The sequence below is a fragment of the Borostomias antarcticus genome, assembly GCF_949987555.1.
Source record: "Borostomias antarcticus genome assembly, chromosome: 16".
Classification (NCBI taxonomy): Eukaryota; Metazoa; Chordata; class Actinopteri; order Stomiiformes; family Stomiidae; genus Borostomias; species Borostomias antarcticus.
The window spans coordinates 22920427-22943182 of record NC_140249.1 but is presented as its reverse complement, the minus strand read 5'-3'; the positions used below and the strand labels follow the sequence as shown (position 1 = coordinate 22943182).

Genomic DNA, 22756 nt, shown 5'->3' with positions numbered 1-22756 from the left:
TTCGACGACGGGGTCCGCCATTTTCGCAGGGAGCGGGAAACGGTCCTTCTCCGGCCTCGCTAGTTTGCCGAAGAGCGAGTCTTGTAGAAGAGAAGGAAGCCGCTGATACAAACCGACATCTTTACCGTCAACAACTCCAAAACAAAGGAAAAGAGTGCTGCTCGATTCATTCTGCGGTTCTTCGACTTGAGATATGATACCGTTTGGCAGACCTAGGTTCCGATGCGGTCCGGTGAGATCAAACCGATGTTTATGCCAAACCTCAAGGACGAAGGCGTGGGTCTCCGCTCCTAAGTGCACTGATGGGGGCTTCCAAGCAAGACATGCAGCAACAAACCATAGTTTGTTCTTAGCGAGCAGTAAGCTGGCTAAGTGTACTGGGTGCGGGAGGAGGCGTGTTTTAGGTTTTGGGGGCTTCTGGCCAGAGCGATGCTTTGCTCCAGGACATCTCACCAGCGTATTGAATTTCTCCTGACCCAGAACTAACCGGACCACAGACCAGAGCCGTTTAGCGGGCTGGGGGTCATCAAACTATCACTGAGACTGGCCTTTCAGCTGGGGGCGGGGTTTAAGTGTTGAAAAGGGTGTTGGGAGTGTTTAGGGTGAGCGTGACTGTGCACATCTGTAACTAAAAAACTTTATCGAACAAAATAATGTTCAAACCTTGAGAAAAAAGGAAGAATTTATTTACAGTGCATTGAGTACAGGTTTACTTCAGACTTACAGTTTTGATTGAATAACATAGAACGCAGGTACTGTGTGTGCTGTATCAGACATAGCTGTGTACTATGACAATAGAAATGTTTATTTTTGGGTAAATAAATATTTTAAAGACCGTTCCAGACATCATATGTGATGGTGGTGTCAAACACAGTTTGTGGACATCCTGTGATTGGGCCTTGAGTAATCAGACATAGGCCAAAGACTGTTCCCATCGTTAACTCTTATCTTATAAACTGTTTACAGCAGGGCCCGATGCCAGACCTGTTCTTGGTCGTGATTGGGTGTGAAGGTGTTTGCGTAGTACAGTAGATAGTACAGTAGATTACAGTAGCCAATCAGAGGCTGAGCAGTTTCTTCACAGCTTCTCTGTACTGGAGGACGCTGCTCTCGCTCTCCCCCTCGTTCTTCAGCCTGGTGACGGAGTCCCGGTACTCCTTGACCTCTGACCTCCCCAGCAGCTCCTCCCTGACCGCCTCCTCCTCTTCTCCGTCGCCGGCCGGCCGCATGCGCACCAGGGTGTCCAGCGCGTTCCTCTGGGACGGACTGTCCTCCCAGCTGTACTCCTCCATGTCCGCCACGGTTTTCTCCGCCTCCCAGCCCTCCGTTTTCTGAGGAGAAAGGAGAACGTGCCGGAATGTGGTTCGTTACTGGGATGTCTAGAACGTGGGGGGGACATTTACATTGAAATGTTATTATATTAAATTATATTATTAAATTGAGTATTTTTTGGGGGGGACAACTTAATACGTGGCTGTATGGTCATTTGAATGCCACTACCCCAATCTAAATATTGGGGGGGACAATTTTAATGATCTCAAATATTGGGGGGGGGAGACATGTCCCCCCTGACCCCCCCTGGATCCCCGCCCCTGCCGATAACAGATATTTAACATTGCCGTTATGGCCGATAACCGATATTTACCGATGTCGATATGATCTGTATAAAAACGAAACAAACGGAAAATTTCTTTAATAATCAGATGTTATACACACTGAAAAACACATGGAAACACTGTCTCTATTTACAAAACATTCAGAAAAGCCGATAAATCATAGATTTACCACATTGTTTCCTCTCAAAAACAACACACACAACAGCAGCTAGACAGAAATAATAATCTGCTGCTCACATCGGCCCTGTTTTGCAAATCGGACCGATACAGATATATTAAAAAATGTCAAAAATCGTCCGATACCGATATGATTGCCGATATATCGTGCATCCCTACCGTACGCGCTTACGTCCGACAGGGGCGCGTGATTGTCCCTTTCAAGTTCAGGGTCACGTATGTCTGACCGAGGAACCGTCGGGGGGGGAGGGGGGGTGCTAGTCGCCCCTCAACCCTCTTCTGTGTGCTCCTCTCACAGAGATAGTGTTTCTCCATATGTGCTGTTCTCTCCACTGCTCTCTCCACTGCCTGTCTCTCTCCCATCAAATTCCTCTGAGGACAGAAGGTCTATTGTGCGGAAACTTAAATCGGAGGCCGACAGGGCCTCGGTTTCCCCACGCTCCAGGTGTTTGGGGTTAATGGCCGTCATTACATCTGGGGTATATGGTCCGTAATATCCAGGCTGGCGGGGGTCCCAATCCCCCCACGGCTCAGAGCTGGGAACGGGATTGGATGGAAAAAGATCTCCGTTGGTTTCAGCCCAACTGTCTGGGGTTAAAATGACATTAGTTCATCTGGTGCTGGCATCACTGGCACCGAGCACGTTGGTTACTTCAAATCTTATTTTAATTGAAAATAACGAATACCGTTTCAGTCCAACTGAAGTGACGATTGAGGCGGCTCTGGTATGTGTCATTGCTTTCCTCGCCACAGGGCGCGGCCAAACGAAAGAAAAGACAGCGATGACAGACAGACAGACCGGTCTCCACCTGTTCTCAACATTATGGAGTCTTTATTTGTTCAGCGCTACAGCCGAGGCAAAAGATGTACGTTAAGGAAGAAAGAACAGGGAACTGGAGGGCCCTCTTACCCAGTGGGTGAATTATGCTCTTAGTCACTTGTTTTAGAAAGAAGATGCACTTGTGAGTTCTGGCAAGTAGGAGTACATTGGCTCTTCCTACGTTAAATGCAATTATTGTTAGTCACTTTGGATAAAAGCGTCTGCTAAATGACTGTAATGTAATGTGATGTAATGTAATGTGTGATGGTGGAGCGTCATGGCGGTGGTGTGGTAGAAATAGGGATGTTAACAGTTAATCGACTATCGATTAATTGCCGATAAGAATTTACTTGAGTAAGATTTGGTTACTCGATTAATTGCTTGTTAACGGAACACAACTTTTTTTTCCCGGAACAAACGTTATCAACGGGAGTTGCGTGAAATGTAATCATGATTTAAGGTCCACGCCATGTCGTCGGGACGTTCTTATCAATTAATCCACTATCGTTTGCTAAGGTTAACAGTTATCGATGAATGAAATTCCTTGAAATGTGCAACCCTAGGTAGAAGAGATTCCTGCTGTCAGTCCAGAACTAGCAACACAGCAGAACAGACCAGCAGAGTCCGTCTCACCAGACAGAATCACCTCAGCGCTCGCTAACAATCGGCCTCTTTGTGGGCTTGCGTTACTACCTGAACGCTGCTCTGCTCTCACAGCTCCCATCAGCCTGGTGGGCAGCACTGTGCCTTCCTTTGTGAGTCCTAAAGGGCAGTGGACAGTGTTCCGCTTCCCGCCTTGGACGCGATCCCCCCCGGAGACCAAAAAAAAAAAGACTTTTTTTACCGCCTAAAGCCTTTCCTTGACGAGAAAAGCCCCAAAGGCAGGAGTTGCCCGACAGGGAGTCACTTAGCGTGGCAGTGCTTTCATGCGGAAAGCGCCGGAGCCGGTGACCCTTGACCTGGGACCCCCCTGATTTCTCAGGTGTGGTGTGGCTGGCGTGCTGTGAATGAGCGCCGGGGTCGTCGTCTGATACTGGACTCTGTTTTCTCCTATCTGAGGGGAAATGTCACGGGGACCATGGGGCTGTTTGCCAGACATCCTCTGACATGTCCCTAATGGGCCTGTTCTATCACACATGGTGAAGACGTCGCCCACATCCAAAAAAGAAACCTTCGAGGCCGGTGCTGGACCAAAAAAGAAAAAGAAAGAAAAAGAAAGAAAGAAAGAAAGAAAGAAAGAAAGAAAGAAAGAAAGAAAGAAAGAAAAGATTCTGCATACTGTAGCTCCCTTTCCTGTAGCTTATTTAGTTTAGCATCCCAGAGTGAGGTTTTGAGCTAACGCTCTTCTCAGACATGAAGAAGCACAGAGAGAGAAAGAGGATGAAGTACCCTGGCACTGGACCTGTACTTGCCACTCTCATGATGTTGACTGGGTGAATCTGTGTGGATCAGTACTGTATGATTGACTTAAGATATGTTTTATCTTTCTGCAGCGGCGTGGGTTCGAATCCGGCCCACGCCCTTTGCTGCATGTCTTCCTCTCTCTCTCCCACCTTTCCTGTCACCTACACTGTCCTATTATAATAAAGCAGAAATGCCTTAAAATGTCAAAAAAAAGAAGAAAAAAAAGATATGTTTTGGCATTTCTTCTATATTATTATTATTATTACCATTATAATTATAAAGGACAGTGTAGACTGACAGGAAAGGAAAGGTGGGAGAGAGAGAGAGAGAGAGAGAGAGAGAGAGAGAGAGGGAGGACCTGCAGCACAGGGCCCAGGCCCGATTCGAACCCGGGCCGCTGAGATAAGTACTAGCCTTCACGTGGTCCGTGCTTTAACCCATGAGCCACCGTCCATGATTGCAAAGCTACAGTGCTGCCCGTGACCACGCCTCTTCAACCTGAAACTAAGATCTCTCTCTGCGTGGGGATGAGAACAGCGATATCACCACTACTGTATTACACTGTGTATTTACACACCAGGGTACAGAATGACAGTTATCTGTCCCCTGATCTCACAAAACCTTTTCAAATTGTAAACAGCACAGACACAGAACGTAGGCAGGCAGTGACGTTGGTGACATTAGGAACTAATGAATGACTCTTTTCAAGGGGTGGAAAGGGTAGAGAGAGAGAGCGAGAGAGAGACAGGTAGGGAGGGAGAGAGACAGGCAGGGAGACAGACAGCCAGAGAGAAAGAGAGAGAGAGAGAGACAGAAAGACAAGAGGAAAGCAGAGAGAGAGAGAGAGAGAAAGCATGGCGGTTATTGGAAGAGCCCCGTGTGTCTGAGCCCGCCCCATGGCGTGTAGAGAAAGGGCGGAGTCTTCTACCTGAATGGTGAAACCCCTGGAATGGATGACAGGCCACAGAACAGGCCTGTGGGCGGAGCTTGCTCTACTCAAAAAAGCCCGTTTGTCTATCCAAGCTTGACCGTGGCCGAGCAGTGCCATGGGCAGATATACGGACCATCGATGGTCTCTGATGCTCTCGACGGCGATGGGCCGGCTGCAATCGGCGGCCATGCGATATGGGTTGTGACAACGCCACGCCGACAGTGAGTTCACGGAGAAGAACAGCGCCACCTACCCAGGACTCGTGGTACAGGACCGTCAGGATGTAGTGGGCGTAGTTGTAGTTCTGCTGTCTCAGCGGGCAGCTGGAAGAGAGGAGGTCAAGAACATCCTCGTGAGCGTTATTCACCGGTCATCGTTGGTGAGGACGATTTTGACCCCCAAGGTTTTTCCTCACAGTACCCCAAAACAAGCACACATTAGTTAAAGCTGCAGTCGGTGATTTTATTCACATTGTCAAAACAAATTAAAACCACCTGATATCAGATTGAGCCGTAGTGCCCTACTTCAATGACCCCGGTGGCCTGTCTGCCTGTTGTTATTCCAGCGTTTCTCCCCGTGTTGTCAAAAGCCGGACTGTGCCTTGGCTCCGCCCCCCCGCTTTACATGGCTCCGCCCCTCTGAGGCCAATTACGAGCATCCATATTGAGTCTCTACTTCAGTAAGTGGCCCAGTTGGATTAGTTGGCAAGTTTGCGCGAGTCTCGTACTGCCATCTAGTGGACGTTATTGGTAAAATAAAATCCCTCATTGCAGCTTTAATAGGATGTTGTGTTTACCTCTCAGCGGTGATCGTCATAGTGTCGGTCTTCTTGCAGTACCTCTCTCCCACAAGTTTGAGCATCTTTTTCCGTGCGTGGTCATCCAAGTTAAGACTGGACACCTTCACCTAGACGGTCGGAGACATGTGACATGAATACTAAAGCACAGATGGCTGGCCTTGGGGCGCCCCCGTAGCTCACCGGGTAAGGCGCGCCCCATATGAAGGCTAGTCCTTCGCGCGGCGGACCCGGGTTCGATTCCCGGCTCGGGTCCTGTGCTGCATGTCCTCCCCTCTCTCTCTCTCTCCCACGTTTCCTGTCTCTCTCAACTGTCCTGTCCATTAAAGCTGAAAAGCCCTAAAATATATCTTAAAGAGACAGATGGCTGGCCTTTTCCAATACAGCCACACACAGCCACTACATTCTCTGTCTCCATGCTCTTAACTGTTCTGTTTCACCACTGTGTCAATAGCGTATTTTGGTATTTCCACTTTGTGGCAGATGCATTTCTTCGATGAGCAGAAAGATGACATGAAGAGTCTTAGCAGCACACAAGATGATCAGATCTTTCCCCAGTACAATAAAAAATCCACAACTAAACCTTAAAAGGTCATCTATAATATCCAGCTCTGGCGACTCAAATCCTGCTCCTGCTGTTCAAATCCCCATACATTCATCCGGCAAGTCACTCGCTAAGTCACTGTGATGTCATAACCTGTTTAAGCCCTTTGTGAATATGAGAAACACAAAATAGATTACTGGGTGACATTGTTTCATGGGTTTCGATGCTGATACATGCGTGTAGCATACGCCATGCTGCTGCAAAGGTGTGCGGTTGTGAACAGGCGCAACATGTGCTGAATGGAGACTCACACATTAAGATTATAGATCATATAGCCTACAGTTTGCTGAATCGTTTCGTTTCATTCATAATTCAGCTAGGGTGGGGAGGTGAATGAAAGTTCGGCTGGCTCAAGTGGTGGTGCCGACACGCGATCCTAGGTCAACCTCTTGGGATTATTATGCTGCAATCCATCTTTGATTCTCAGCCTAATCCAGCAGGATTTATGGCTGATTAATTCCTACCTCAGGGCTGTAATCTAAGCGGGAAAGTGTCAGCAGAGCAGATGGCTGGTGATTAATGAGAAATCGCATATCTCATCTGAGGGGAAATCACACAAAAAAAAAAAGTTCCTGTCCAAATTATCGCTAACAATTTCGCAGAAAGTAGTCTATTAGTTGCTGGGTTTGACTTAGCTAAGGTATATCAACTCTCCTTATTGGGAGTAATGAACACAAACAATCACAACTACAGTATGAAAATAGCGCGTGGAAGTCAGACCTTTCTGAGAACTCTGGGCAGCGTTTCATCGTAGACTTGAGAGCTTTGATACTGACAATGGAGGCTTTTCCACACAGATCACCCAGACATGATGAGAGCTGTTTATACTCAACAGTTCCCCCCTGCTTCAATCACCCACACACACCATAACACTCTACCGTCTCTGCATTTGGTGAGGGAGGTTCTCACAGAGGCCAAAACAGTACATTTACGTACATTATAGGGCTGGGTATCGAGTCGAATTTCAAGAATCGATTCGATTCCCGATTCACAAGGTTCGGAATCGATTATCACGATTCAATTCGATTCAATATCGATTTGGTTAGTGTTACTAAAACCTGTTGTTTTTAATCTGTAACCTTAATTACATGAATGCCAAGTTATGCAACACATCAATACTAGGGCTGGGTATCGATACTGATTTCCAAAAATGAATGAATAAATGAATCATTGAATTAATTAATGAACTATTCATTCCTTCATTTATTAATTCATTCATTAAATAAAAGGTCGATTTTGGGATTCATGAATCGATTCTGAATCATTTGATTCAGAATCGATTAATCGATTTTTTAAACCCAGCCCTAGTACATTACAGTACATGTAAGTATTTTTTTTATCCATCTTCTAACCCCCTCACAGAGCATTTACTACACAGAGAATCACTCACGGAGAGATTGACGATGCGAGCCGAGGGGTTTCGGAGTGAGGTGCCTGCAGACACCAGCTCCTTGCTCTCCACTTTGACGGGGAAGTGCTCGTCACATTTTACGTCTGTGTCCAGGACAGAGGGCCAGTCTGTACAGAACGCTGGAACCAGGGAACAATTAATGACTCACTTTCACAACAACAATGGCCGGGTTTCCCGATAAAAAACCTTCTTAAGGAACCCTTCTTAAGGAACCCTTTGCATGGGAGTTAAGAAGTACTTTGGAGTTAAGTGCTTCTTAACTCGTTCGGGAAACCCGGTCAATGTCTTTAGTTCAATATAATATCAATATAATAAGTGAAGTAATATTTATATAATATTACAGCAAGAGAATCTTATTTCAAGTTAATGACTCACTTTCACAACAATAATGGCCGGGTTTCCCGATAAAGAACCTTCTTAAGGAACCCTTCTTAAGCAACCCTTTGCATGGGAGTTAAGAAGTACTTTGGAGTTAAGTGCTTCGTAACTTGTTCAGAAACCCAGCCAATGTCTTTAGTTCAATAGAATATCAATATAATAAGTGAAGTAATATTTATATAATATTACAGCGAGAGAATCTGATTTCAAGTTAACCCTTTTAATACGACCACGTCACCGGCAACATTTAAAAAATATCTAACAAATATTTAATAATATTGAAAAAATATATAACAAATCTTAAAATATTCCTCACTCCAACACTTGCTGACAGCTGAGAAACTGCGCTTTGTAGTATTATAGGGAAAATCCAATTAATATTTGAAATGTTGTCACCAGGCAACATGCATTGTTAAAAGGCTTACGTTTCAATGCTTCACAGTGTTTCTTTATGGCTGTAGGTGTCAGATGCAAAAAGTTTGGGATCTGAAAGAGATAAGAGTTGTTGATGAGATTACAGGCATGCGATCGACCAACCCACATTGTGTTGCATGCATGTCGTCCTGACAATAGTCCAGATATTGGATGACTATTAAATCACAACCGCGTAACACTTCCATTAAAGACAACACAGTGTTGAAACACAAACATTTGCTCTTGTTGAACATTTACATTTTACAACGATAAAGTTTCTTAATTATCCACGAAGTAAGCAACAGACTAAAATAGGCGTACATAACCCAATTCTCCACGTAATCTTTTAAGCCTGCTTGTGGTCGAATACAGGAAATGAAATCAATAATGTTATTCGTGGGGGGGGGCAGCTGTTGCTGGATGAGGAAGAGAATCTCCAAGTGGCCTTGGGGGGGCCAGATGGACCGGTCAGTGTCTGGAAACAGCACTGCCTGGTCCAGAAGGACGAGTAGGAGTGCAGCGTCAAGCTCAGCACCACTTCCCATGAAGGCAGAACATGGTACTGTGAGTAGTCTAAGGTGAGGCCTGTGGTCATCAAAAGCTAGGGTCACACAGCCCACTGAACCTCTGAAGATCAGAATTCAGCTCAACTGGAACTATGTTAAAAACGACACTTTTAATTCTCTCGGAGAAACATGCCCCCTACCCAATTGCCGATAAGAATTTACTCAAGTAAGATTTGGTTACTCAATTAATTGCTTGTTAATGCAACAGAACCTCTACTATCAACGGGAGTTGCGTGAAATCTAATCATGATTTAAGGTCTGACTGCACATGAGGGCGCCAGTCAAGGCTAATTGGGATGCCGGGAAATTTCAACAACACAGCGGAAGACGACACAAAAATGAAGCGAGCAAAGTGCAGTCCAGCGTGGGACGTTATTATCAATTAATCGACTACTGTTTGTTAAGGTTAACAGTTATCAATTAATGAAATTCCTTGAAATTTGCCTGGGGTTGGGGATCATTAAAGTTATATCTTACCTCACATTATTACTAAGAGAACAATGCACAGTGTGTTACATCATTGCAAGGCTGGCCACTCAGAGACCACTGACCTTGATAAGCTCCAGGTTACCCTTCTTGGGTGGGGGAACGCCCCTCTTCACGGGGTAACCCATGTGCACGGGCAGGGGCACCGAGCCCTGCCTGAACGGGGTGGCGGTCGGGTACACCGCGGCCCAGTCTTGGTCCACAGGCATTCTCTCCGTCCTCGGCTCTCCTGGCTGCCTCACACCATGGAGAGAGGGTAAAAAGGAAGGCAAGAAGAAAACATAATTAGCTACTAGCAATACACATCCCTGACGTATTATTTTTTAGATCATGTATCTATATTAAGCTTGATATCTATAACATAGCTGATTCAAACTCACCTCCCTCCTCGGTTTTCTAAAAGGCCCTCTGCCTCTATCGGGAAAACCTGAATGGAAAGGATAACCAATGATAGTCTGGCGAAATACTAGTTCATTCATGAGAATCTTAATTGCAGATCAAAATATAAAGTCAGCAAAAACATGCCCAACCATTAAGAACAGGATGTAGTGATAAATGGTGGATAAACATATTTATACACATTTATACACCTTGTTTCCCCTCATTGATTAATACGGTTGATCAGAAAACAGGTGAGAAACTCCCAGCCTCATCTTAAAGAGGTGGGTAAGCTGAGTTTACTTGGGTTTACTCCTCCACTACACCCCTGATTATGAAGCAAGGACATCTCATAGCAGCTGGCTAACATGAGCTCACTTACTGGCCAGCAACTTGGTGGCCTGCATGCAGCATGGCCGAGAAAACTCACCTCGATTTGCACTAGACTTGTTGGTAGACAGACCCGTCGCGTATGTGACCCTATTCAACCTATTATGACCATTGATAGAGAGCATTTGGCCATTTATTCGACCTAAGGACAACACAGTTCTGCTCATTGAGTGTGCGGCCATATTTTCCAAATGACAGATAGCACACAACGGCGAGTCAAGAGGGACATACCATTTGGGATTGCGAAACGGATGGTTGAAAAATAGAGCGTGTCAGTGCCCTCTACTGGTACATAGAGCAAATTACACAAATCAGTCCCACAGGTAAAATGTTATGATTTGCACATAATATGACATCAGTCTCATTTTAAATGAATGCCTGTAGGCTATGCTATGCCAGTATGTAGGTATATATGGTCACGCTACACTAAACTAGTGCTGGACTTCAAATTAATAGTGAATAGCAATGCTTAAAAAAGAACACTTGACTGTGGAAACTAGTGTATAATAATATAACTCTACAAAGCAAATATTGTTTAATTATAAATTAAATTAAATTAATTTCAATCACACTGGTCACGTGGGTCAGGTGGATACATGTGTCACCATCCCTCGCGCAGCTGCTGCAGCAACACGACCTGAGCAGCTGACAGGCTCGCGCTGCACTTCAAAGGGACAAGCCGCGACACTAAAGACACAAGGTGGCCTTTCACTCTTTTAGTGTCCTCTTTGTTGCATATATGTAATGTTGACTATTTTGTAGTAAAAACCTATGTTATACATTGTTGCGGTTGTGAAGAAAAGTTGTTATTGTCTTCAGAAAGAAGAGAAGGTGAAGTTTGTCCTCTGAGGGGTAAGCTTTGATATATTTTGTTTTTACCCAACGCTGCCTATTCAAATTGGGAAGATATATTATGTTAATTTCTGAACCTTTGCAATTATAAGATATTCCAAAATTGTGTCTGTCAGCTAGTGGCCAAATGACACTTGAACCCCAGAAGACGGTTGTCCTAATGTCTGACGGTTGTCCAGCTTGCCTTTACCAATGGAAAAACTGTGACTATGTGAAGACAGACAGGGTTGCTGGATGTACGGGTGGCGGATGGGTGGCATCTGTCCTCACATCTTCTGATAGGATGAACAGACACAGCGGGGGGGAACTAGATCCGGTTACATTCCAACTCCTGACAATGGCTTGTTGTTTCCGACCGCCAATAGTGAGCATTCATTCATCACGTTAAGTATCAGGCCAGCATCAGTGGTTTTAAGGAGAGGGTGTTGAGCGTTCCTCCTAATTAGTGCACTTGACGTCAAGCATGTTACTCAATCTTATAAGAGAGACATGGAGTGATAGAGTGAAGGATGAGTCGAATGCACATGAAATACAGCACTGCAGACCTAAATAGTTTAACCTCGGACAGCTGGGGAAACAACTTGTGTAATAATTGGTGAAATTGCTTGGTGGGCTGTATATTGAGGTTTGCTGGTGTCCTTTGCGAATGGACACGCTCAATTGTCTGTACTCAATGGTCTCAGAGGTCAATGGACGTCACCTTTCACACTGTACATAGTAGGCATATACCACCGATACCTCTTGACAGACCACAGTGAATTCCAACCTCTCTAAACATTCAGAACTAGCAGCCAACCAATCTATTCTTAGCTTCCGGAGCGTGAAAATCCCTTTCAGAAGCTGTTGGAAATGTGCTTGTGCTATTTTTACATGCAAGGAAAGGCCTGTTTATTATTGCATACCATTATTGTACCTTTGCGTTAATGTGAACACAGGCCAATCACGTGAAAGAGTAACATGCTGTGCTTAATGATAAAGCTAATCCACGTTAGCGTATAATCCTCTGTCCGTCCCACTCTAAGGAACATTAATAGCTTTGAATGAACGCCACTGTCAGATCTATGCTGGGCTCCAGCTAGATGTAACGATACGGGTCCCAGCTCCAATAAAGGATTTTTAATATTATCAGTGTGCCTCAGGGCACTCCTTTCGACGGCTGCCGACACCTCCACCCAGCCAGTCTCTCCTCTCATTGGTAGTCCATCTTTCCTTTGAAGAGCACCTGATTTTTAATACCAACATTCCCTGTCACAATTTCCCTGGACCCACTGCAGCACTCACCCTCCCTTTGTTCTTAGATGTAATGATTACCGGTATAATGATAAAACGCAATCAAATTTGATTAAGTTTATCATGATAAAATTACCATTAAAACCGTGTTTGATGTTCGCGCTTTGAACAACTCACAAACACTGTCCAGCATCAACCAAAGTTAGCAAGTCTCCAAGACGCATCATACACATACTCCAGTTGAATAATCTCTTTTAATGCATGCTAATTTTACTCTTTATTTCTATTTTTAAGTGATTGTGAGACGTTATGTAAGGAACTAGCCTACATGTCCAGGATAGGGCTGCAGGCCCCAGACTAATGGACCAGGCTGTTTGCTGTACAGTATATAAGTATAGAAGTATACAGTATAGAAGTATAGAAGTATACAGTATAGAATTATACAGTATAGAAGTGCTCAGTTATCACTCGTCTCATGTCATCCCCTCCTCTGCAGGTACGGCCAGTCCTCTCTTGTCTGTGGACGGGGTGCCTCGCCAGGCGTCCGTCCCTCGCCAGGCGACTGTCCCTCGCCAGGCGTCTGTCCCTCGCCAGGCGTCTGTCCCCCGCCAGGTGTCCCTCCATCCCACCCAGTCGTCTCAGCGGGACCCGTTCTCCTGGTCAGCATGGCGGAGAGACGTAAGCGCTCCTTCCAGCTGTTGTACCGCATGCCCGCGGCGTGCACCGGCGCCGGAGGACCCAACGGACACGCCGACGCCCGCCTCAGCGCCGGCACGGACAGGAGGAGCCCCGAGGAGCCGGAGCTTCATCTTCTTCATCCTCATCCTCAGTCTCCCGGCCGCTACTCTCCTGTTTCACTGGAACTGGACCCCGCGGCCGTGAATAATGGATCAGGCATTCCCCGCAGCCCGCCGCCCGGCACAAAGGACCCAGCGCTGCAGATCGTCGGCGGTAACCGGCCCTCCTCCTATCCTCCTCTTCCTTTCCCAGCAGCGAGCTGGCCGCGCGCCTCCACACGCTTCCCGAGCCCCTACATCACCAAGACTAGCATGCAGGGGGATGTCTACAACTTCCTAGAGAGACCCGCTGGATTGAAATGCTTCCTCTACCATTTCCTAGTGTGAGTACAGCTTTCTTTGCCTTGTTTGGTCACTTGGACTTCCTTTTATTTTATTTATTTATTTCCGTGAGGCCTGGTAAAACCATTTGTCCAGTAGTACTCATGCGGAACATATTATTTATGTCTTACTGGAGATTTGGTTTGTGTTTCAAAATATAACGATTTATTGACTGGAATTTTTTCGGTGTTGCCTGATTTGCACTTATCCAAGTTATCCACATTGTCCATGTTGTCCCCAATGGATCAAGCATTGGGTTCCTAGTTAAGTCAAAGGCTTTATCACACTGTACCACTAAGCACAGCTGAACATTGTGTTCATGAGGGGTTTGTTTAGCATACTGTAGGATTACATTTCCATACTTATTGTAGCATAGTTTAATCTGTGAAGCGTATTTTCAAAATCGATCTCGATTCAAAGAAGCATTTGCTCCAGATTATGCGTCTGAGTTGTCTAGTTGGATCCACACCCTCTGGTGTTAATTACAGCTAGTGCTGCTAGGCGGTAGTGTAAGGAATATGTCCTGGTTCCCAGTAACACAAGGAGAGGTGTCTGTGGCCTGTGGCCACCTCCGCTGGTCTGGAGACGACCAGAAGGAGGTCAACACGATCCGGACAGCCACACCTCTGGCCCTGTTGGGCTGCTTCCCCTCACCGACAACATGGCAGCCGGCTCATGCATGAAACATGGAGCTGCTGCCTGTCAGGTCGTTTGAGGGGGGCGCGGGGCTCCAGGTTAAAACACACCCTCACTGTACTCTACAGAAGCCTCACCTCAAAGAACATTCACCGTTTTGGGCTGAAAAGTTCTTTATTTATGCAGACATCACCTGTTTGTTTTGTATTTTGTAGTTAGGCTGCATTTTGCTTTTATATATATTTTATATTTTATATTATATTTATATACAGTAGACTACTGTAGTATTTTACAGAATATTCAGCATTCAGGGTTCGGTGCTTTTATGGTCTATATACAGTTGACACACGTGTGCTTTTAACTGGATTTTCTGTAGCTTATACTGTGCCAGGCGATAAGATTTAAAGCTGATCGTGTGTGTTGCTATTGGCCTCCCATTGCTGTTTCAGATTGATCGATGTTGAAGATCATAATATTGAATTATACAATATAGCGGAAGTTTGACTTAACCTGCTCTGTGTTTTAATACACCTCTTAAAAAGCCATGTTTTGTGTCCCATGCACCTACTTATGTACAGTTAGGATGCAATGGGGAATCATTGGGTATCAATTTACCCACAATCAAGCTCCAATCGGAACAAGCACGCCGAAGCGAGACGGTTTACTTGAATATTCATCTTGTCACTCACGGCACAATTCAATGGAAAACTGCGCACTGTTTTCCTCTCCTGCCTGCTGTGTGAGGCCTCGCTAATAATCCCCTCGAGAAGTAATTGAGGCTATAATGTTCCCCACTCACACAGGAGAACCCGAGCCTGGACTCGTACAAAATTAAACCCCCCTGATGGTTCCTCTCTGACGCCCCTTTAAGTAACTCTTACTTGTGGATGAGTATCGGTGCTGCTTCTATTCTCCGGGCCTACGGCTGGCTGACACAGGAGAAAGACGCATCGAGGGCCCTGTGCGGCAGCCATGACAGGTTAATAGGCCTGCTCCTCATTAGGCTGACAGAGATAGATAGATAGATAGACAGAGAAAGATAGAGATAGACAGACAGACAGACAGACAGACAGGCAGGCAGGCAGGCAGGCAGACAGACAGACAGACAGACAGACAGACAGATAGATAGATAGATAGATAGACAGACAGACAGACAGACAGACAGACAGACAGACAGACAGACAGACAGACAGACAGACAGACAGACAGACAGACAGACAGATAGATAGATAGGTGGGTAGATAGATAGATAGATAGATAGATAGATAGATAGACAGACAGACAGACAGACAGACAGACAGACAGACAGACAGACAGGCAGGCAGGCAGGCAGGCAGGCAGGCAGGCAGGCAGATAGACAGACAGACAGACAGACAGACAGACAGACACACACACACACACACACACACACACACACACACACACACACACACACACACACACACTGGCCAGTCCAATCACCAGGCCAGGCCTGCTGCTGCTGGTTCAATGCCACAGGTGTCAGACTGGCACAGTTAGATGCTCACATACACCAGCAGGCACTCATGCTCTAACATGTATGTACACATGCAAACACCGGGCACACACACACACACATGCAAACACCGGGCACACACATGCACACACCGGGCACACACACGCACACATGCACACCCCTGGCACACATATGCACACATGCAAACACCGGACACACACACGCACACATGCACCGGACACAGATAATAAGGTGTACTCCAGTTGGGATGAGATCTCTTGGAATAAGCACAGCCTACTGTACACGGACAGGTGTCCGCCTCAAAAAGAGTCTCATTTTATACATAGACATGCAGCACGGTCAACAGGCCAGCACATCAACGAAACCATTCGGTTTTAGTCTACTAAATCTACTGTACTAAAATCTTAATGCTATTCAGTCAACTAAAACTAGACTTAAACTAAAACAATTAATAGGACTAAAATATGACTAAAACTAAATAGCATTTTAGTCAAAAGACTAAATCCAAACTACTGTATGACGACATGTGCAGCCTGCCATCATACCATCACACAGTTCCATCTACTGTTCCATCACACAGTTCCATCACACAGTTCCATCTACTGTTCCATCACAGAGTTCCATCTACTGTTCCATCACAGAGTTCCATCACAGAGTTCCATCACAGAGTTCCATCACAGAGTTCCATCTACTGTTCCATCACAGAGTTCCATCACAGAGTTCCATCTACTGTTCCATCACAGAGTTCCATCACAGAGTTCCATCACAGAGTTCCATCACACAGTTCCATCTACTGTTCCATCACACAGTTCCATCTACTGTTCCATCACAGAGTTCCATCACAGAGTTCCATCACAGAGTTCCATCTACTGTTCCATCTACTGTTCCATCTACTGTTCCATCACAGAGTTCCATCACACAGTTCCATCTACTGTTCCATCACAGAGTTCCATCACACAGTTCCATCTACTGTTCCATCACAGAGTTCCATCACACAGTTCCATCTACTGTTCCATCACAGAGTTCCATCACACAGTTCCATCTACTGTACAAAGCTTTACTGCACACAGCGTCATCAATAACATGGAAGCAGAGTTGTCAGTAATGTTTTGGGGGGATGCAGCTAATTTCCTGAATGATGTGTAATTGAATGGCAGGTAATGACGTGCGTATCCCATCAGCCATCCAGCTGACACCTGGCAGATTGAGGTTGGGGCGTCGCTTGACTGGTTTCCGGTGTCAGGAAGTGACTGACTCTGCTTTTCTGACATGGTCTCCGTCTGTTCGTCCTCCACTCCTACTTATAAGGAGATTTATTTCCGTTTCATACATGTGGTGGTGCACAAGATAGCTAAGCCAGTGTGAATATTTCCCATGTCTGTGAGGTATAATCCATCCTTAACCCCTGCATTGTAGAGGTCCTGTCTCAGAGCTGGCATGGTCAGATGTTACGACAGAAGAGCTCTTGTCTGTTTTCTAGCCGCCCTACTTCTTTGAACCTGGGACCTTTTTAGCAGTGGTTGTTAAAATGTTTGCACCGTGTCCCACAAGTCACCTAGCTCTAAAATGTTAGTTTAATTTGGACATTGTCCCAACACTGTTCAGCTGTTAAATTCTCACCCGTGAGTTAAACAAATTTAATGCCTGGGAGGAGTCGGTATCTAGTCCAAACATTTCCACTCGGCTACTTCTCGGAAACAGTGACCATGAATAAGTGATGTTGCTCCAGAGACGGATAGAGATTAATTCACTGGCGGTGAGTGAAGGCCATGGTCCGGGGCTGTGTAGAGGTAACCACATCAATGACTCATACGCTGCCTTTGGTTACTCTGGAGCTCCAGCATTGAGTTGGGTGGTCATAGATTCTTGTCAAGTTTGTGCAAAGGCCCACAGGATATTTGCCTGCAGACAAAACCCTTGCCCCCAAGCTAGGAGGACTCAGTGTAAGCACCAACAACTTGAAAGCATCTGAGACATGTTGACGAAACATGTTTTGCATGGGTTGTATTCATTTTTGGCTTGGCTTTATCGACTTAGAAGTTACATAAAACAACTCGGCATTTGACACTGATACAAACCTCGTTTGGAGTAAGCTCTTGTTTCTCTGAAACTAGAAGCAGCCTTTAATGAGTTTTCCTAGATGGATAGACACATTTTGGCCAAATGGGTTGGTTGAGCCAGTGATTATGGCTAGCCGTGCCTGGCATCTCCCCAGGAGAACCAATGACCTCAGGTAAAGGTCCCTCACACTTAATATCCAGCTGTGTGTGTGTGTGTGTGTGTGTGTGCGTGCGTGCGTGTGTGTGTGTGTCTGTGTGTATGTGTGTGTGTGTGAGAGAGAGAGAGGGAGAGAGTGTTTGTACATGTTTTCAACCTCTCATGTCCAGCCAACAACCTGCTATATCCACACTAGTCTATATTGTTTTTATGGTGTCCTGGAACCTTGGGTTCTAGCTCGGGCTGGATGTGGAACAGTTCTGCACTGTGCTTAATTTTAGGGGATCCGAGGGATCGAACGTTGGCTAAACCACTAGCTGTTTTGTTTTAATCAGATCCCCTGGGTTTGTCCTTCTGAATAGGGTCCTCTTGTGGTTGTGACCTGGTTTGTCCTGGATGTCACAGACACCCCATGGGTGTCCGAAAGCAAGGGCCTCTGGGATATCAGGTCTTCTCCCTCCATCCATTCAATATCCCTCTGATTAAAAGCAACTGTAGTTGTACGCGGTCTTATGCGTTGGTTTTGTCTTTGGGTCTGTGTTTTATTTTGGGATGGGACTCGCATTGGTGAGGATTTGCATTTTGTTTCGGTTTAATCTTAGGATCTTTGTTTCTTTATGGACTTCTGTTCGGTTTCACTGTGTTCCCTACTTGATGCACTACAGAACGCTTTCATGAAATTGATTCCATTCTCTAGTGGTGTCGGTGACATCGTGTCTCTGCTGGACTATCCTTTGTCAGGCAGACTCAAATATTCTCCAATTCTTTACTGTGTATTTAGACCACAAATTCAGAATCTTCTGATTCTGAAGATTAAGCCAGCACTCATTATTCTCCATGACTGGATGCAGAGGGACATGGATTTCAGATTACACAAAGGCTCACTGCTCTTTTATGATTCCCTCCACATGTGTGGTAATCCTGACGTAAATAAAGGGTAATAAGCTGTCTGAACCATGCAGTTCATGTTTCATGTCGATCCCTTGATGCTTACACGCTAGAGTGCTGCCACTATTTATGAACATTTGTGTCTCATAAAGTATTTACACTCTTGGCACATCGAGAATTCATAATGTCTACTACATCAACTAAACACAATGTCTACTACATCAACAAAACATGTCTACTACATCAGCAAAACATGTCTACTACATCAACAAAACATGTCTACTACATCAACAAAACATGTCTACTACATCAACAAAACATGTCTACTACACCAACAAAACATGTGTACTACACCAACAAAACATGTGTACTACACCAACAAAACATGTGTACTACACCAACAAAACATGTCTACTACATCAGCAAAACATGTGTACTACACCAACAAAACATGTCTACTACATCAACAAAACATGTCTACTACATCAGCAAAACATGTCTACTACATCAGCAAAACATGTGTACTACACCAACAAAACACAATGTCTACTACATCAACAAAACATGTGTACTACATCAACAAAACACAATGTCTACTACATCAACAAAACATGTGTACTACATCAACAAAACACAATGTCTACTACATCAACAAAACATGTGTACTACATCAACAAAACACAATGTCTACTACATCAACAAAACATGTGTACTACATCAGCAAAACATGTGTACTACATCAACTATAGCGAGCCTCACAGCCTGCACCACCATCTTGCACACAACAGAACTGTCTTGACTTGAGGCCTGATAAAAATTAAAAAATACAACTTTTCCGTTCTTTAACAGTCCTCTGGAGAGCGTTTCTCCAGGCTGCAGGCGGTGCGTGTTGACTTGTGTCTGCTGTAGCTCTGATCCAGACCCTCTGTACTACCAGACCAGGCTTCGGCCTGACACGAACCAGGCCCAGTCAGCCCAGGAGAGCGCCGGGGGAGGGGGGGGGCTTACCTCTGTCCTCACTTCACCCTAGCCTGGATACAGCCACGGTCTCAACCCCTCACCGGCAGATCCACATCAGCGTTATCTACGATGACTATCATCTGTTCTGACAAAACAGGTCGCTGGCCTCTGTTGAGTGAGTCCCAGGCCTCGCTCGGTGTATCGGCGCTGGTGGTGAATGAGTGTTGTCATGCGTCATGAGCATCAGCGTGCGCTGTCGATCCTCAGGGGGCTGTAACTATACGGTAAGCCCGCGGGTCGGAGTCTGTCTGACTCTGTCGTCAGGTCTGACTCTGTCCTCAGGTCTGACTCTGTCCTCATGTCTGACTCTGTCCTCGGGTCTGACTCTGTCGTCGGGTCTGACTCTGTCCTCAGGTCTGACTCTGTCCTCAGGTCTGACTTTGTCCTCAGGTCTGACTCTGACTCTGTCCTCAGATCTGACTCTGTCGTCAGGTCTGACTCTGGCCTCAGGTCTGACTCTGTCCTCAGGTCTGACTCTGTCCTCATGTCTGACTCTGTCCTCAGGTCTGACTCTGTCCTCAGGTCTGACTCTGTTCTCAGGTCTGACTCTGTCCTCATGTCTGACTCTGTCCTCAGGTCTGACTCTGTCCTCATGTCTGACTGTCCTCAGGTCTGACTCTGTCCTCAGGTCTCATGCTGCGTTCCATTTGGCCCGGGAAGTCGTGATTTACGAGATACAACTCTCAGTTTTAACTGGAACGCCACTCTCGACTTGTTTTCTCCCGAACCCGAACCCCTCGACCCCACCCCCAGGTCACACTGGAAGCCGTGAACAAGATGACAGCTCCCTGTGTAACTAAGTGTAACTTTAGTAGTACTGTTTTACTAGCATTCCGGTCTTATTTGTGTCTCATTAAATCAGTCGTACTCCCCGACTGTTATCTGAGGACATGTTCGCTACCTCTTTTGTGTGTGCAAAATACCGCGGGCGTGTTATTAACTAATGGGACGTCCATCTTTGTTGCCTCGAGGGGGGCGTCGTTCTCCGTCTCCCCCACCTCCCACCTCACCCCCTCCCAGCCAATTGGAATGCAGCATCAGTCCCACATGCCAAGGTGGACACTCCACATCTGCGAGGGTGATGATGGAAGTGCTGTAATATTCAGGAAGTATGTTATTTCCTTCTGCTGCCAGGAGAACACATGGATGGAAAATGGTGTTTTCAGCTTGTATGCATATGTGAGTGTGCCTGTGTGTCCACATGTGTGTTTGAGTTTAAGTGTGTGTGCAGGTTGCAGGGGAGGTTGGGGTGTGCATGTGTGTGCACATGTGTGTTTGAGTTTAAGTGTGTGTGCATGTTGCAAGGGAGGTTGGGGTGTGTTTGTGTGTGTGTAATGTATGAACATGTGTGGTGCTGCACGTTTCTGTGTGTGTGATGTGTGAGTGTAGAGAGAGAGTGTGTGTGTGTGTGTGTGTGTGTGTGTGTGTGTGTGTGTGAGAGAGAGAGAGAGAGTGAGTGTATACTGTAGTCTGTGTGTGTGCGTGTGTGTGTGTGTGTGTGTGTGTGTGTGTGTGAGAGAGAGAGTGAGTGTATACTGTAGTGTGTGTGTGTGTGTGTGTGAGAGAGAGAGAGAGAGAGAGTGATTGTATACTGTAGTGTGTGTGTGTCTGTGTGGTGTGTGTGTGTGTCTGTGTGGTGTGTGTGTGCGTGTGTGTGTGTGTGCGTGTGTGTGTGTGTGTGTGTGTGTGTGTGTGTGTGTGTGTGGCGCACATGTTGGTCTGTGAGCACGTCTCCGTCACAGCAGACAGTAATCCCGGTGGAGGAAAATCACCCCCCATCTGGCCTCTGAGTGTGAGAGGAATCCTCATTCAGTCACCCCCCCCCAACACACACACACACACACACACACACACACGCACACACACGCACACACACACACACACACGCACACACACACACGCACACACACACACACACACACACACACACGCACACACACACACGCACACACACACACACACACACGCACACACACACACACACACACACGCACGCACACACACGCACGCACGCACGCACGCACACACACACACACACACACACACACACACACACACACACACACACACACACACACAGGGTTGCAAGACTTAGCAGTCAGTACTGTGTAGCAGCTATCTGCTAGGTATTATAAGGAGCAGCATAACGAGAAAAGGGAAAATCCACACTCACAAATAAGTTAAAATGCTTCTTTAAAAAAAGTGTTATGCATCGTCCAGCAGCAAACCACAAACAGGTTCCAGCTCTCAGGCCTTCGTCAGCGTTTACATTCTGCATGTTTTAGAATCCACGCCCGTTAAGAACCCAGGACTCGTGGGGCGAGCGTGCCAAAAATCCTCCGTATTAGAAGGACGAGGCCGTTCACAGGTGTTACTCGCACGTCACTCTAGCTTGTCTCAGTTTCAGTTTCAAGTTTGTTGTCATATATTCAATAACAATGCAACATCATTATCAGTCATGAAAATCTTTGGCTCAGAGCCGACTCAACTTTGAGTGATAAAAATAAGACAAAAGGGCATGAAATATAATAAGAAATATAATAAAATAGAGTTAAAAACAAGTAAGTATTTACAGTGAGTTTTTCAAAGCATGGTAATAAAACACAGTTTGAGTGATTCATTTTCTCGTGATAAATGTAATCAAATTTGATTGTGGTTTATCATTATAGCGGTTATTGTTACATCCCTAGTGGTAACGTATGCACACCTCCCTTGTTCTCTGTAAAGCGCATTGTGTTGCCTCTGGGTATGAAATGCGCTATACAAATAAAGCTTTGATTGATTGATTGATTGATTGAATGTCTCTGTCCTTCCCCCCCTCCAGGTTCCTCATGGTCCTAGTGTGTCTCATATTCAGCGTCCTCTCCACCATAGAACACTATGCAGACTTTGCCACCGGAACCCTCTTCTGGATGGTGAGTTGTTATGG

At 45.8% G+C, this 22756-nt stretch overlaps 2 protein-coding genes across 2 annotated transcripts in view; one reads left to right on the top strand and one right to left on the bottom strand.

Moving 5' to 3' along the window:
- Positions 1-721: 721 nt before the first annotated feature.
- mrps35 (mitochondrial ribosomal protein S35) lies at positions 722-10537 on the bottom strand. The gene is made up of 8 exons (XM_084450766.1): positions 10412-10537; positions 9984-10030; positions 9669-9836; positions 8563-8623; positions 7739-7878; positions 5745-5854; positions 5202-5271; positions 722-1331 (listed from the first exon to the last, which is right to left on the bottom strand). Exons 1-8 carry the CDS (start codon positions 10494-10496, stop codon positions 1059-1061), a joined length of 954 nt encoding a protein of 317 aa, XP_084306892.1. The 5' UTR covers positions 10497-10537; the 3' UTR covers positions 722-1058.
- Positions 10538-13118: 2581 nt separating this feature from the next.
- The window catches only part of kcnq1.2 (potassium voltage-gated channel, KQT-like subfamily, member 1.2), a gene marked incomplete at both ends in the record, with an annotated part of 36424 nt that continues 26786 nt past the window's right edge, over positions 13119-22756 (top strand). Inside the window, 2 exons of the mRNA XM_084451404.1 lie at positions 13119-13573; positions 22652-22742. Of these exons, the coding sequence (XP_084307530.1) occupies positions 13119-13573; positions 22652-22742 (546 nt within the window). The remainder of the gene's footprint in view (positions 13574-22651; positions 22743-22756) is intronic.

What these genes read in the sequence shown, in the direction of transcription:
- mrps35 (XM_084450766.1), bottom strand. Translation starts at nt 10,496, where the DNA reads ATGCTCTCTATCAATGGTCATAATAGGTTGAATAGGGTCACATACGCG. An exon ending in ACACTGTGAAGCATTGAAAC is followed by an intron (nt 7,879 to 8,562) that starts GTAAGCCTTTTA and finishes CCCTGGTTCCAG; the next exon opens with CGTTCTGTACAGACTGGCCC. An exon ending in ATGACGATCACCGCTGAGAG is followed by an intron (nt 5,272 to 5,744) that starts GTAAACACAACA and finishes CCTCTCTTCCAG; the next exon opens with CTGCCCGCTGAGACAGCAGA.